The 16,879-nt window shown below is 41.8% G+C and overlaps 1 protein-coding gene across 16 annotated transcripts in view; it reads right to left on the reverse strand.

Moving 5' to 3' along the window:
* Positions 1 to 5,616: 5,616 nt before the first annotated feature.
* Positions 5,617 to 16,879, reverse strand: part of LDB3 (LIM domain binding 3) — a 199,067-nt gene continuing 187,804 nt past the window's right edge. For all 16 annotated transcript variants that reach the window (XM_054034562.1, XM_054034563.1, XM_054034577.1 and 13 more), the window contains 5 exons: positions 15,098 to 15,413; positions 13,584 to 13,764; positions 9,773 to 9,893; positions 7,866 to 7,981; positions 5,617 to 6,132 (listed from right to left, as the gene is read on the reverse strand). In XM_054034562.1, coding sequence (XP_053890537.1) covers positions 6,043 to 6,132; positions 7,866 to 7,981; positions 9,773 to 9,893; positions 13,584 to 13,764; positions 15,098 to 15,413 — 824 coding nt within the window. In that variant the 3' untranslated portion in view covers positions 5,617 to 6,042. The remainder of the gene's footprint in view (positions 6,133 to 7,865; positions 7,982 to 9,772; positions 9,894 to 13,583; positions 13,765 to 15,097; positions 15,414 to 16,879) is intronic.

Consider the following 16,879-nt stretch of genomic DNA (forward strand, 5'->3'; position numbering starts at 1 on the left):
AAGAAAACCCCCAGACTTGAAACTACAGACCATCTTTAGAGCAGACAAGGCACAATTTCTCTTCCATTAAGAATCAATTAATGCAAAGGGGAAAAGATCAAGATAGAAATAATTAAACAATGATTCAGATATAAAGGTAAATTGTGTAACTTCTGCTCATTCTGTAGACTCATTTTTCCAGTAAATTTTAATCTCAGTTAAACGATCTCTCATTTTTTTTCCACACATAAGTTGTAAACAGTTATGGCTGCAAAATAAAATTAAAGTGTATGGAGCTTCACTTCCTGGTGTGGAACTCATTCATGCCATTTAAAGCAGTCTGTCTCTTTACTGTTTTATATATACGTTTTAATCAAGTTTAATGATTAGCTATAGCTATGTCATTTTAAAACTGTGCATTTTGAGGGCGGGGTAATAATGTGCAAAAAAGCCTGTTTTAGTCAACCACAATATTATCTGAAGATTTATTTCTTATTTGCTAGTCTATCATGGCAGTAGAGTTAAATCAGATGGGTTAGATCTTTTTTAATATTCTTAAAAACCATTTCTGGTTAGAAACAAAAGAATAAAAACCTGCATAGTTGGGGCCAAACTTTGCCCTCAATTACACCAATGTAAATCAGTTCAGACCTTTGTAACTGAGGACAAAGTTTGCCTTTTGCTTATCAGGTTATTTTAAGTAATATCTGTTGACATAATAAGGCCTGTAAATTTACAAGTCTTGCCCAGTTACAACTTCTAAGCACTACATCTTTTGAATGTATTCACACTTGTTTGTTTACACAGTGCAATTTACTTACCAGCATGTTCAGTGTTGCTATACAGCAGGGGTAAGCAACCTATGGCATGCGTGCCGAAGGCGGCACACGAGCTGATTTTCAGTGGCACTCACACTGCCCAGGTCCTGGCCACCGGTCAGGGAGGCTCTGCATTTTAATTTAATTTTAAAGGAAACTTCTTAAACATTTTAAAAACCTTATTTACTTTACATACAACAATAGTTTAGTTATATATTATAGACTTATAGAAAGAGACCTTCCAAAAACGTTAACATGTATGACTGGCACGCAAAACCTTAAATTAGAGTAATAAATGAAGACTCGGCACACCACTTCTGAAAGGTTGCCAACCCCTGCTATACAGCAATGTAAGGCTGAACCAATCAATTTTTTTTAATCTTAAGGCTCTGATGTAGAAAATATACATTTGTTTATGTCTCCTAACTAGTATTTCTTGTCTGAAAGTTGTCAACTGCTGAAAAACCATATTAATAAATATATCCAAAACATAAAGCTCTAAATGTATTTGCACATCCCTTTTATTGCTAGAATATTGGCACAGATAATCCATGCAAGATATGCTCACTCACACCTCAAAAACCACACTATAATCTGTTTCTGAACTAAAAACTAGAGATTTAAAAAAAATCTAAAACCAAGGGCACTTGTGGTGTAAAGTCAACATTTCAGTACATTATAAAAGCTAGACTCCTAGCATGATCACTGCAGGCATTAAATCACTCAGTTGCAAATGTAACCATTTATAAATACTAAACAAATTAATGTCTACTACCAGGAGACAAGTATTGCAAATAAACATTATACTGTCCAGCATTAGACACTAATAAGTGTGTTTAGTGCTGTCGACATTCACATTATTAAATATAAAAAGAAATAACCTTAAATAAAACATTTCACCCATGTTACTGACCACTGAAGGACCAAACTTAAATGATTTTTCTTATTTTGGTTGAATTTCTTTCTGTCTGTCTGAATCTGATGAACCAAAAAACTAACCGTTACTTTAAGAAGTTGAGAGAAAATTTCAACAGTTACAATGAAGTTTTCTTCTGAAGTGTTTAATTTACTTTCTGTGCTGCAATTAAATATAAAAAGAAAAAACAACATAAAAAGTCTTAAGCTTATTTTTTGAACTTTCAGCTGCATAGAGATTAAAGACTATTTTTAATTAGATTTAAGATGGGGTCTTTTGCAAATCTTTTGATAAGATATATCTCTTGTATAGTCTTATCATTTGGCCATTCAGAGGTACAGTATTTTTGTCTTCTAGGCAAAGTTCCTCATGTGAATTAGAATGAAAAGATTACTTTAGGAAGTTTTATGACTTAATCCCAGGTAATTGTTAAAAGACATAAACAGTAATACACATTATTCAACTTGAAAATTATGTTTTTCTGCAGCAGTTACTGTAGTGATATATAATGTAAGAGTCCTATTCTAAGTTATGCATATGTATCTTTTTTGTCCTAGGAGTGTGTTCTGCATCGCAAAATACTTAAGTTGATTACATAGTATTTTACACAAAAGAGATTCAAAATAGTACACTGCCATGCACAGCTTCTGGTTGAGGTTTGTGCAAAAAGGGTGTCTAAATATAGATTTCAAGTGTGGGTAACTGGATTCCTTATTTTTGGATCATATTAGGAAGCAATGTAGGTCAAAATAGGAAATGTATTGTATGCTACTACTTAGGCTGGTCTCTACCTAAAACAGGTTAACCTTGCTATATCACTCAGGGCTGTGAAAAATGTTACGCCCTGTGTGACATTAGGTCAACCAAACCTTCACTGTAGCTGCAGCTAGGTCAACAGAAGGTTCTTCTGTTGACCTAGCTACCATCTCTCAAAAGGGTGGATTTACTACAGTGATGGAAAACCCCCTTCCATTGCTAAAGTAAGTGTCTATACTACAGCAGTATAGCTGCAGTGCACTGCAGCTGTAGCGCTTGTAGTGTAGACATAATCCTAGATGCTAACCCCTGCCAGCAGGCAATACACAAAAACCACCTGACAGAGCTGCTGCAATGTTGTCTATCCATGGTGTACCATAGATCCTGCTACTAATTCTACTGCTAAGTAATAAAGAGTGATAAACACTATCATTTGTTGAATGGCACTAGAGTCTTGAAAGGTCTTGAAATTTTTGAAAAGCAACAATGGTAGATAGAAGAACACTGCATCAGTGTCTAGGGAACAGAAATCAAATATGAATGGAAAATGAGGTGTGTGGTTTTTTTTCAATTAATTGTAACTTATCCTGTTGGAGAGTGCAATATGCCAGATCCTTGGCAGAAGTAGTCAGTGGTGTTATGCTGATTTAAACCAGCTGAGGATCAGGCCAATAAATGGAAAAAGAATTGCCTACTATAGAAAAAAATATTTGTACCTAATATGCTGGCAAAACTGTTTAAAAATACACTTCATCCATGTAAAAATCTGACCCTTGTGAAAATGCTAAGATCTGTGAAAACAAGGTTCTCTATGGCATAAATACAGGTCACACAACTCAGGGCGGCCAGAGGACAGTTTTAACTTAGGCACTATTTTTTTTCAGGATATATAAGGATAGTTAGCATCGACAATATGAAACTTGCATACCAGAGATAAAAGTTCCTTTTATTTTGACCCTCCCACCACCAACTGGATATGCTCTTCATCCTCTAAGAAAATATGGCATGTTTCCTAAAATGGGCATAGAATTTTAGGAGGGAAAAGACAGCCACCAAATGATCCACTTTTATATTTAGACTGTGCAAAAATCCAAGACACACTAGGGTGCTGGTGGCATTAAAATAGGGCCCATACATTACATCATTAGGTATCTGGAGCCTGAGAAATATTGACTTAACATTGTCAATACTGTATGCTGTCAATCACTATACAATCAGAATGCTCACTCAAAAATAAATAGCTGAAAACTTGAAGAGTGATGGAACTTTCTGTCCTTAAGTATGATTATCTTTCGCTGCTGAGTAGCAATAAACTACTGTCTCACATACAAAACTATCGCTGATATTTAAATTTTAAAATCCAAAGCTAATGTCAATACTATAAATAGTTGCTGCCTTTCACAACAATATATAAGCTTTTATAAATACTTGCAAGAACGTGTCAGATGATTTTAAAATACTAGAACAGGTGATATATTAACTCTGTCTTATGTGTGAGAGCCTATGTACACCTCTACCCCGATATAACGCGACCCGATATAACACGAATTCGGATATAACGTGGTAAAGCAGTGCTCTGGGGGGGAGAGGGGACGGGGTTGCGCACTCCGGTGGATCAAAGCAAGTTCGATATAACGCGGTTTCACCTATAACATGGTAAGATTTTTTGGCTCCCGAGGACAGCGTTATATCGGGGTAGAGGTGTATCTTCTTACAGCAGCAACCACAACCACACTTGGGATGTGTTGCATTTACAGAAAATAATCACAGTAATAAGAGCATGTGCCTGTGATTTGGTGCTGCTCTGTGAAATGTTTTATCAGTCTTCACTAACATTAATAGGAAGAAAAAAGGGTGCCCCTTTCCCAAGGATTTAGGATTGAGTAGAGAACCTTCCCGGGCTATTTGCCACTCCTACCCTTCCTAGCTATGCTAAATGGAGGCTGGGTCTGCAGTGTTAAACAAATAGTAACTAGATGTTTTCCATTCACAGGACAAATGGAAAGATGAATCAGCTTTGACTAGAAACACAACATGGATCCTCTCCAACCACCCCCTACCCATTCCCTATACGAGAAATTTAGAGAAAGCCAGTTCCCCTTTTCCACTCTGATTAGAAAGTGAAATAACCTATTGTGCATGCACAAGGCTACATGCACTGATCAAGGTTTAACTGGGGGTGGGTGGAGGGACTTAGCGTCATCGAATTTTTATTCTGATTCCCAAACTTTCAGTCACTCATTGTCTCCTTCTTAGCATGGTAGTTCTATTAGAATTCAAGACAAACTTCTTGTTTGGGAAAGCCTATGGCAGCAGTTCTCAACCAGGGGGTGAGGCCCCCTGAGGGGCCATGAGCAGGTTTCAGGGGGTCTTCCAAGCAGGGCTGGCATTAGACTCACTGGGGCCCAGGGCAGAAAGCCGAAGCCTCGCTGCTTCAAGCCCCACCACTCTGGGCTGAAGCTGAATCTTGAGCAACTTAGCTTCATGGGGCCACCTGTGGCATTCAGCTCCAGGCAACTGCCCTGCTTGCTACTCCCTAATGCCGGCCCTGGCTTTTATATACAGAAAAACTGCTGTTGTGGCACAGATGGGCTGTGGAGTTTTTATAGCATGTTGGGTGGAGAAGGCCTCAGAAAGGAAAAGGTTGAGAACCCCTGGCCTATGGGATGTCTCTAGTTCAGGGATCGGCAACATTTGGCACGCAGCTCACCAGGGTAAGCACCCGAGCAGGCCGGGCCAGTTTATTTACCTGCTGACGCGGCAGGTTCGGCCGATCGCGGCCCCCATTGGCCGCGGTTCGCTGTCCCGGGCCAATGGGGGCGGCGGGAAGCGGCACAGGTGAGGGATGTGCTGGCCGGGGCTTCCTGACGCCCCCATTGGCCCGGGACGGCGAACCGCGGCCAATGGGAGCCGCGATCGGCCAAACCTGCCACGTCAGCAGGTAAATAAACTGGCCCGGCCCGCGAGGGTGCTTACCCTGGTGAACCGTGTGCCAACCGTTGCCGACCCCTACTCTAGTTCATTCAAAAAATTGATGCTTGGATATAGCACCATGACATAAATAATGGAATAATACTTCCTTTTTGGTGAGGAAATCCTGATCTACTTATCTTAATTTAAAAGCTATGATTCTATACATTATTTTACAATTAATATTTTGGCACTTAATATTTTCTTGTAACAAATTTCAAGAATTATTTTTAATTGTTTTTAAACACTAGTGTATGGTCTCAGCTCTAAGGCTGGTCTGGGTATTTTTATTACTTATTTTTACATAAAACATTTTTTAAAATTAATTTTAATCTCTTTAATTTTTGTTCTAACTTTTGCAGTAATATTTGACTCAGATTGACTAATTTGCCAGTGAGTGTTCATTCAGCTTTCTGTATGGACCATGCAAAAAAATGCTCTGCAAATATAAAAGTGATTAAAGTTATACTTCAGAAGTGTTCAATAGCTTCCTAGCCTTCCTACCCTCCCCTCAATGAGAAATGTCAGTTGGGGTTATCCTTTTTGCAATTTCTCAGTTAGTTGCCAATTTTTTCACAGTGCCAGTAGCTTCCAGGTCTTCTTTTAGACATTGATGGCATGAGCATGTTTCTTGCACAGTGGCTTATCTTTCTTGGAGTAAAATGGCTGACCTTCCAAATTCACATGGCACACCTAAAATTAAAGATTAAACACAATCAGGAATCACATAGAGAAATGTAGCTATTAGTAACAGTTTTATTGCTCCTTAGTTTTTAAGGACTAGATTCTGATACGCTGACTCACAATGAGTAGCACCATACTCCATGAGAGTCCGATAAATTTCACTAGGACCACTTAAGGAGTTAGGCAGTGATCAGTATTAGGAGATATGGGCTTGCTACACTGGCAGTTAACAGCGCTGCAACTTTCTCGCTCCAGCGGGTGAAAAAACATCCCCCTGAGCGCAGCAAGTTGCAGCGTTTGAAAGCACCAGTGTAAACAGTGCCCCAGCGCATGATCCCAGCGCTGGGAGCTACGCCCCTTGTTGAGGTGTGTTTTTTAGAGTGCTGGGAGAGCTGTCTCCCAGCACTGCGCTGTGACCACACAAGGCATGTTAAAGCGCTGCCATGGCAGTGCTTAGCATTGCCAGTGTAGACTAGAAGTGCTAACTACAGTAATGTGCTACTGCAGCTAGACAGAAAGCAATGCACATTAATAAGATTGGGACGAGCATGTTAGAAATGCAAAGACAGACTGACATGGATTTTTCTGTTTGGCTTTATATGCCAGTAAAACAATTAGGATAAACTGGGGTGGGACAGCTGTGAAAATTACATTAACAGAACAAAGGGATAGTGTCACCTCTACAAACACTTGGGTCTTGCCAACTAAAATAAATGGGTGAGAAACTACTTAAAAGTGCAAATGCACCAGAATAGGAAATATTCAGAGAAGGTGTCTTTTATAAGTGATTAAATATGTTTTTATGACAAAATGATGTTGAATCAAGAGAAAATAGCTACTGGATTGTGCAAGCAATAGTCTGTGTACTAACGCAAATGCATGTATCCACTTCAGACATTCCCAATTTCAGAAAAGGAGCATATTATATCACTGAAGTAAAAACAGCAGCCAGTAGGTTAATTTAACATTTGACACAAACAATCAAGTCTATACTTCCTAAAGTTCATTAGAGAGGTGTACGACCCCAAACGAATCAGTGAGGCTGTCGCTGTTCTTTCTGACCATGTCAATGTACTGTTTGTAGCTGATGAGAGGCTTGGAATATTACTAATAGTTCTAGGGGAAATGGGTTCGTGGATGAATGCAGGTGGGACACTCAGGGGTGACAAGTGCTGATTATTATATAGATTTTACCATCATGTGTGTGTGTGTGTGTGTGTGTGTGTGTAATACGTATACACATGCACAAGAGCAGACACAATGACTCCTCTGACTAACATCTGTACTAATTACTATTTGTTTTTTCTGAACTGACTCCTTTCTGTGTGAAAATGCAAATTGCACAACTGTATAAACAATTTGGTCACTATATTTCACACTATTCAATTTGGTGATAATATCATTGCCTGAGATTTATTTTAAATCCTGATTTACCACTTGGTGTGCAAATTTAGTTAAAAAGACTACCAAGCACTGCTCTCCCACACAGTTTCTGTAGACTCTTCCAAAAAGCACAAGTGTTTTCTTAGTGTTTCTGAGCATTAGCAATGTAGATCAAATTTAGCTATTCTGATGAAAACTGGGGGTGGGGGTTAGGAAAAGGAAAATAACCCCCATCTGCAATTAAAACCAATCAACTGCTTCCCACCACCACCACCACTAAACTGAATTCTTCCAGTATAATGTCACAAGTTCTAATAAGATTATTATTCTATAATGTAGATTTTAATGTAGATACCTACAGCACAAATAAAGCAGGTATCATGCCAAGTGTGTCCAAGGGCTTCAATGAATTTATCTCCTGCTTCAACAGGAAAATCACAGCCATGGCATTTTGTGCTGAACAAAGCAATGTAATCTAAAATAAAACAAAAGCAAACTTAGAACAAACGCTGAACACAAGCATATTACACCCAAAAGAATCAGAGATGTGCCTAGTAGTGATTCTTGGGATTATTTTTATTTAGAATTCTTTTCTACCTCCCACTCAAATTCTCCAAGGGTGAAATTTTTGAGCAGCTCCCCCCGCTCCTTCCTTTACTTCTTTAAACACAGAAATTCAATGCAAAAACCCACTTAATGTAGTATTATGGCTGTGAATATAAACACACACAATTCAGGAAATTCAAAGTTATGTTCCCCACAGGATTTGGAAATTAGCCATAGATAGATTGATTTATAATCACACTCACACCAGAAAAATCATAAGCACAAAATGAATTTATACAACATACTATATGAGGACCAGGGGGATGACATGATGAGCACTGTGTAAGCACCACTTAGATTTCCCTGCCTGCTGTGTATTTATATTTTCAGTTTAATGTTGGACTACCATAATTTTTGCATTAAATAGAAAATATAACAACACTGTATCCTTTGGTTAATGTATCCTAACTTTGAATATTGAAGTCAATCTGGAGTTACTGTATCTCAAAAAAGATACAGCAGAAATAGAAAAGGTGCAAGAGAGTCAAAAAAGTATTCAGGTTATTGGGGTTGTGGTTGAAAGCTCCCATTTTAAGAGAGTACATGTTGGGGTCCCAATCTAAGCCATTTTAGATTTATCCCCCCCTTAAATCGAGGACCTAGGAGGTAGTCTTTGACCCTTCAGGAGTCTATTTCTCACTACCAGAGAGAGATGAGGCTAGGAATGCAGGACAGAGCAGAGACAGGGCATGTGGAGGGAAGGACCACTTCACAATTTAGTCTAGCCTTGATCCTGCCTCATAGCTCATTCACCTGGCTAGCTCCATTTATTTATCCACCTATCTGCTGGCCCATCACAACTTGTAGGGTGGACACTTGCAAATTCCTGGAATACTGGGCATTCCGGCATTTCTGGGAATAGTGTGGGCGTGTATGCAGGAATAGGTGCCAACTCCATGGGTGCTGACTCAAACCCCCATGGAAAAAAAATGGGTACTCAGCACCCACTGGCCACAGTGGTTCCAGCCCCAGGGCTGGTAACCGATCAGCTGTTCGACAGGATCTCAGGGCTGGCCGCAGGTCAGCAAGCAGCTGGCAGGAGGCGCTTGGGGAAGGGTGAAGTGGAGAGGAGGGAGCAGTGCGGGGGAGTCTTGGGGGAAGGGACAGAGCGGGGGCAGGAAGAGACGGAGCAAGGGTGGGGCCTTGGGAAAAGGGACCAAGTGGGAATGGGGCCTCAGGGTGGCGCACGCACGGGGTAAAATCAAAGGTCAGCGCCTGTGTGTGCAAGGTCATGCCACAAAGAGGGTGCCATTTTGAGGAGCACACCGCCCTGCCCCAGTGCACATGAGGTCACACTGACAGAAGTGGAGTGGCGCGCTCTCCATTACAGTGTTTCTCATCTAATAATGGACAAAACCATGTCCAGTTTTGTCTCAGTACCAGATGGGGGAAAAACGCTACAAAAAGCAGGACTGTCCGGTTTAAAACCCAACAAACAGCCTGTCTAATCACAAGGAAGCAAGGGAAGCTGTGGGAAAACACAGACTAGGAAACACTCGTATAGCTTGATGCCAGAGACAAACTACCAGACTAGATCGGCTATCGGCCTGATTTTGCTTGGCAATTGCCCTGTTTCTGTGGTTCTGCCAGATAACATGAAGGACACTAGTATTGAACAGTACTATCCAGTAAGATACAGTGGCTCTATTGTGTGTTATACCTTTTTCACAGTAGGGCTCCCCATCCTCCATGTGGAAGAGGCTATTCCCAAACGGTTTCTTACAGGCAGCACAGACAAAGCAAGTCGTGTGCCAAGTCTGCCTTAGAGCATGCATCACTTCCTGAAAAACAAAAACAGCAAAATACCACATACACTAAGCCCACATACATGAAAATATACAAAGCTGGGATACCCTGGGCTTCTCATTTTAAAATCAGCCAATTCTTTTGCCCAAGATAAACTCAACAACTCAAGGGATTTTTAAAATAAGGAAAAACAAACGTCAGTAGCAATGCTTACTCCTGTGGGAAAGCTCTGCCTCCATTCAGAGCATTGGAAACCTCCTAATATGATTTATAATCAAAACAAAACCACCAAATATCTAACAAACAACAGCTCAATTCAGCCAGTTGACTGCATCAACACTACCTATGGCTCCCTCCTCACTGGGAAACCCTGCACAAAAGAAAGTTTTAATCTCTCTCCTGAGATTTAGCTTTATTAGCTTCAGTGAAGCTACACTGATTTACACCAACTGAGGATCTGGGCCAAAGTAGTTACCCAACAGATTGCATGATTTGTGACTTATTTAATGTAGTTGTTCTCAACCAGAGGTATGCGTACCCCTGGGGGTATGCAGAGGTCTTCCAGGGGGTACGTCAGCTCATCTAGATATTTGCCTAGTTTTGCAACAGGCTACACAAAAAGCACTAGCAAAGTCAGTACAAACTAAAATTTCATACAGACAATGACTTGTTTATACAGCTCTATATACTATACACTGCAATGTAAGTACAATATTTATATTCTAATTGATTTATTTCAAAATTATATGGTAAAAATGAGAAAGTAAGCAATTTTTCAGTAATAGTGTCCTGTGACCCTTCTGTATTTTTATGTCTGATTTTGTAAGCAAGTAGTTTTAAAGTGAGGTGAATTTTGGGGGTACCCAAGACAAATCAGACTCCCGAAAGGGATACAGTAATCTGGAAAGGTTTAGAGCCACTGATTTAATGCATCTTATTTCCTGTTTTATGGAGCATTTGATTCTAAGTGAGTTTCTTACAGTTCATTCGTTTTTTAATCTCTACTGACTGAGGCACAAGGGAATGAAAGTAGTTGCCAGGGTTTCAGTCCATTGCTCCAACTTGCTAGACAACACAGCCTCATTTATATTTGCCATACATCTTATTACAGAATCACCAGTGAGATTTATTAACTTCTGTTACTGTTTGCAAAACAATTATAGCTGACAAATAGGCTTGGATCCATTTATGAACCTCTCAGTGCTAAGAAGTAAAAGACAGATTGAGAAATCTTACAAATGTAAACAGAGTCAGCTGGCAACTTTGCTATGTTACTGATAGAAATCCACAGAGGAGATCTGACTTGTTCTTCCATTGATTAGATAAGTAAGTATTTCAGTGGCTTTGTTTTAACATTCCCCCGAAAGCACCAGTATGCAGGGCTTGATTAGAGTCAGGACTTCACTTCAAGTGTCTGATGAGGCACTTCCTAGCAGGAAGCAAAGCACTGACTTCCCCAACACTAAGGCTAGGTCTACACTACCCGCCTGAATCAGCGGGTAGAAATCGACCTCTCGGGGATCGATTTATCGCGTCCCGATGGGACGCGACAATCGATCCCCGAATCGGCGCTCTTACTCCACCAGCGGAGGTGGGAGTAAGCGCCGTCGACAGAAAGCCGCAGAAGTCGATTTTGCCGCCGTCCTCACAAATCTTAAATCGACTCCCCCTTGTAGTGTAGATGTACCCTAAGACAGATGTCAGGAGTGGAGGCAGAGTATGATAACTAATATTGTACTCTTCATTTGCCAATATGGAAGAATTGTGAGAGATCCTTGGTCACATCTGTGGCACAGAATCATAGAAGATTAGGGTTGGAAGAGACCTCAGGAGGTCATCTAGTCCAACCAACCCCAACTAAATCATCCCAGCTAGGGCTTTGTCAAGCCGGGCCTTAAAAACCTCTAAGGATGGAGATTCCACCACCTCCCTAGGTAACCCATTCCAGTGCTTCACCACCCTCCTAGTGAAATAGTTTTTCCTAATATCCAACCTAGACCTCCCCGCTAGGCATCCCTGCATATCTCATCTTCCTTCTCAATTGTGTACATAAATCCATCGCTAAGATTATCATCATTATCTGCTGCTCCAACCACCTCATCAGCTTGTTAAGGTATTTATAGAGTGTCAGTCACCACTAGGGTGACCAGATCAGCAGCATAAAATATCAGGACGGGCAGGGGGAAGCAAAAAAAAAAAAGGGGGGGAGTTTAAAAGGGGCCGGGGGCATTAGCAGGTCCCGGCCACGCGCGCTGCCCTCTCCGCGGAGCCTCCCGGCCCACCACAGGCATATGAGGCGCGCGGTGGGTCTGGGCAGGGGCAGCGCGGAGTGGGCAGGGGCCGGGTGGGCGGCACGGGCCGAATCCCCGCGCCTCTCCCTCCCACTCATGGCTGCGGCTCCTTCCCGGCGGGACGCACCTCCCGCCGCCCTGGCCACATGCGGCGCGCGTCCCCCGCGCCTTTCCTGCCGGGAAGGAGCCGCTGGACCCACGCCGCATGTGCCCGGGGCAGGCCGGGGGGTGCATCCCGCCGGGAAGGAGCCGCAGCCGCGAGCGGGAGGGAGAGGCGCGGGGTTCCCCGGCAGCAGCAGGGATTCAGCCCACGCCCATGCGCCGCCCACCTGGCCCCTGCCCGCTCCGCACTGCCTCCGCCCGGATCCACCGCGCTGCCCCGCGGGCTGCAGCAGCCTCCAGGCTGCGTTCCCGGCCCCGGCCCCCGTGTGCAGCGGCCCGGGGGCCAGGCAGGAGCCCTCTGGCATGGCAGGGGGCTCAGAGCTGAGCCCCCCGTCTCCCTCCCTTGCCAGCCCCCCTTTGCCTGCCCGCCCGGTGCCTGGGTGCCGGAGCTGACTCACCAGCTCCAGGATCCAGGCACCGCCACCCCCCCTCCCTCCAGGCTTGTGCCGCCATGCTGCAAGCCTGGGAGGGAGGAGGAATGCTGCGTGGTTGGGGAAGAGGCGAGGCCAGGGTGGGGATTTGGAGAGGGAGCCAATGGGGAATGGAGGGGGTGGAGCTGGGGTGAGAGTCCCTCCGGGAGGGCAAATTTCTTTTTGTCAAAATATTGGTCGGGACATGGGACAAAGAAGCAAATATCGGGACAGTCCCAATGAAATCGGGACGTCTGGTCACCCTAGTCACCACAGTATCTAGGCATGAAGCCTAGTAGGAGTGTATAAGACAAACAAAAGTGGGCTCTTCTCTTGCCTTTGTGGGGTTCAGCTGTCTGTATCTTATTTTAAAAATCTAATTGTCATGATTTCTCTAGAGCAGGAGTCTTGTTATTCACACAGAGATGCACTTATAGCAGTGGACTTTCTGGATTAAGCCCTATCTGAAGAAGATTGCATAGCATCAGCCCACATTTTGCCTAACTTTAGCAAGAGATGCACGAGAGCAATACATTTTCATTTTAGGAGGTCACCAAAGCAAGAGCAAGAAAGAGTGAAAAATAAACTAAATACAATTTTAAAAAAGTTATTCATATTACAAACTTCCTCCATATAGGCTGAAAAGTACAGTACAGTAATGTCCAAATCTCCAACCAGTATAGAAACATAGTTCTGTAAGCCTGTATGTGTCTTATTCTGGGATAATTAATAGGCTAGGAAATTACTGTTGAAGAAAGAAGAAGAATTTAATACTTAATTAGTTGCCTATAATCAAAAGTATTCCATTTCTAATTTCAATGCAGTGAGGATTTAGACGTGAGGCTATGCTGTTCTGACTTACCCCCATGATCTTGGTATGGCATCTGGCACAGGTTGGTGCAAAGAACTGTTCATAACAGCGCTCACAGTACACACTGTTCTGCTCCTCCACAAAACACACATCTGCTAAAGATGTCTTGCAGTAAGCACAGTTGAACTCCTCTGGGTGCCAGGAACGACCCATGGCTACCAGGAAAGGACCCCTGTGAAACATCATTATATTTATATTGCAGAAGCATCTAATGGCACTGATGAACAATACTAATGAGGATGTATTTTAAAATAAGACACTATAAGCTGCTGACAAGAAGTCTCTTTTCAAGATATTTTAAAGGAAAATTTCAGGAATTAGTTAATATATTAACCTATAAAAATGATTATAACTGAATTTTCAAAACATCTGTTGGAAATACTGCCATGGTTTCCAAATCTCAATAACTGTAAAAATGTTTGTGAGAACTCCCATGTTGCTGATACTTCCCATCAGCACCCGTAAATTGCTTGTGTAGAGTAGGGCACTGAAAATGCTTTCTTTAAAAAATGAAGAAAAAACCCACAAATCACCAAAAGTACTTAAGTGTTAAATATAAAACAAGGGGTGGAGGAATCAAATGGGAAGTTTCCTCATTCTAATGAGTATGACACAGAGTAGAGAATTACCATTTGAAAACATGAAAAAGCAGGAGACTTTCCAGAGTTGGTGAAAGGTGTAATTCACGTATACCTTACAATAGCTTTGAAAGTCTCATGTTTTCATGTGCATTTGAATGAAAGTTGCATTCACTATGTTACATCAGATTGTCAAAATGGCAACTTGCTGTTTGATTATCCTTTAGTTATACTACAGCCACATTAAAACATGTTGGTGATTTACTGTTAATTGTAATTAGATGTAGTGATTAGACTATTGTTTGTATTACTGTTGTATTCCTATATGGGAAGATAGGAGAATGATAATCAGTAGCCCCATACCACTAAACCAGTTCCTTTTTAGTGGATGACACTGTCATTAAAAATGCACGGATTACTTGAAATCAGGCAGCAATCAACAGGGTAACAATGGGCACCAGTCCAGCAGAGTGAACTGGGGGAGGAGAAAAGAGAAGCATGCAGTGAATCACTGGTAATAGAGTGTGTGCATTATCTTTCTCCAGACACAAAAGCAGCAATTACATTTGTCTCCAAACTGATATCTCACTCCCTCGACCCAATATAGTTTTACATAGTGTCTTTTCAGTTTTATTTCCGGAGATACCTTGGGGACCAGAAATTTGTAAGAAAAAGGCAGTGCTTGTGGTAGGAAAGGTGCCCAAAACAATGACCTTGTATAACTTTGCAGTGATAAAAAGTGAACCACACGATGGCAAAGATGAGCTCTGGAAATGTTAAATGAATCAAGCAAACAGCAGACATCCCCTCTGGATTATTTAACTGTGTCTCATGCTCTGAGATTGTATAATAAAATGCAATGATCAGTTGTTCTGTGATACTTTCTCTCCTGTCCCCATCCCTCTCCGAAGAGTCTCATGACCTTACCGAATGATGCTGTTACAGTGTCCACAGAGAGGAGTTCGGTTGCTGGCTGGGAAACGCTCAGCCCTTTGAATTGTTCCCCGGGCTACAGCAGGAGTCTGGGAAGAGGCTGGTATTGAAGGAGACGAGTAGGCTGAAGCTGAGGCAGGAGATGGTGCTGGAGCACCCCGTGGCAGGGTATGTTTGGTAACAGAGGTAGTGGTTTTTCCAGGTGCAAATTTCTGGGAAAAGGAGTCATCTGTTACCCAAGGAGGGCGGCATGAAGGATCAGCCTTGCCTGGTGCATAAGAATGCACTGGTGCTTGTGCCGGTGCTGGCGCTGTTATAAACATCCAAAAGAAAATCAAAGAATGCTTTTAAGATCTTTTCTTTTTAGATTGCAAACAACGACATTTAGCAAAATGTACTGCATACATAAACAGAACACTTAGATGACTCTAACTGTAGTTTGTCCCATTAGCACAGATCAGAGCTGAAGTGAGTTCCAGGATATCACCACAATCCTTGATTTATATCCAAATAAATCACAGAAACCATTATCTACTGGTTTTCACTGAATTTATTAAGCTCACTTACAAGGACATTGCAGTGTTAGTTTTTATTTAGTGGGAGTGCATGTATATGGTTGTAATCACTGTCTTCTCACCTGTAGTAACCTAGGTTCAGAAATACAGTGGCAAGCTAGATTCAAATGGCCAGATCAAGCAAGCCATCCACTTTTAGGCAGAACTCACCATGATTTTAATAGTTTCTGCTTAAGTATTGGTGTCATGAGATTGCCAAAGATGTGGATTTTTCCACAGATTCTCACTCTTATTTGTAATTTGTAGAAGTTTTATACCTGGGTTAGTGATAGCCTCACTTACGGAACACAGAGGCTGAACGAGAACAATAAAAACAATGCTGGGGAAACAAATACAGATTGTTTAATTTACAAAAAGTGAAACTGAATGCAGGTTAAATTGAACAAGTGGAACTTTATTAAACCTTGTGCACTGCTCTGTCCATATGGCTGAGTTGCTTCCAGCCTATCTCCAACTGTTCCATGTTCACCTAGGGTCAACCTCAATAAAAGCCCCTCCAGGGAACACAGGCACTCTGACTCCACTTTCATTTATCATGATACTCAGATCACAAAGCCAGCAAGGCAAAATCAACAGCAACAAGAGGAAGAATGTCCCTATGATTAAGGTATTGGACCAGGACTCAGGATCTCAATTCAGTTCCTGTCTCTGTCATGGATTTCCTGTGTGACCATGCGTAAATCATAATCTGTGTCTCAGGTCTGGTCTGTAAAATGGGGAAAATGATACTTCCTTTCTCCCATCCTTTGTTTTGTCTATTTAGATTGTAAATTCTTCAAGGTATGGACTGACTGTTATATCTGTTTGTATAGTGCCTAGCACAATGGGGCACTAATCTTGGGTGGGACCTTAATACAAATAATCATCAGAATCTAGAGTCTGTACTCACTGGAAAGCCCTCCCATTATCTTGTTCTTTTTTTAAAACTATAGACCTAAGGCTCAGAAATCTAGGTACAACTGAAGATTTCACCCGAGAAACTGCCACATCTCCCAATCATAGTGTAGAAAGATCAAATATATTCTTTACTTTGGAAAGGAAAAAGGGAAGCAAAAAAAATCTATTGATGTATTCTGGGACAGCCTGAAGGAAAATAAAACAAGAGAGTAGGAAAACAAGGAAAGCCAGCGATCAAGAACAAGAATACAGTGCAGACCTCCAGAGCCTTGATAAAAAATACCCTCTTTCAAGACTTTTTTAA

Source organism: Malaclemys terrapin, chromosome 7, assembly GCF_027887155.1.
Source record: "Malaclemys terrapin pileata isolate rMalTer1 chromosome 7, rMalTer1.hap1, whole genome shotgun sequence".
Lineage (NCBI taxonomy): Eukaryota > Metazoa > Chordata > Testudines > Emydidae > Malaclemys > Malaclemys terrapin.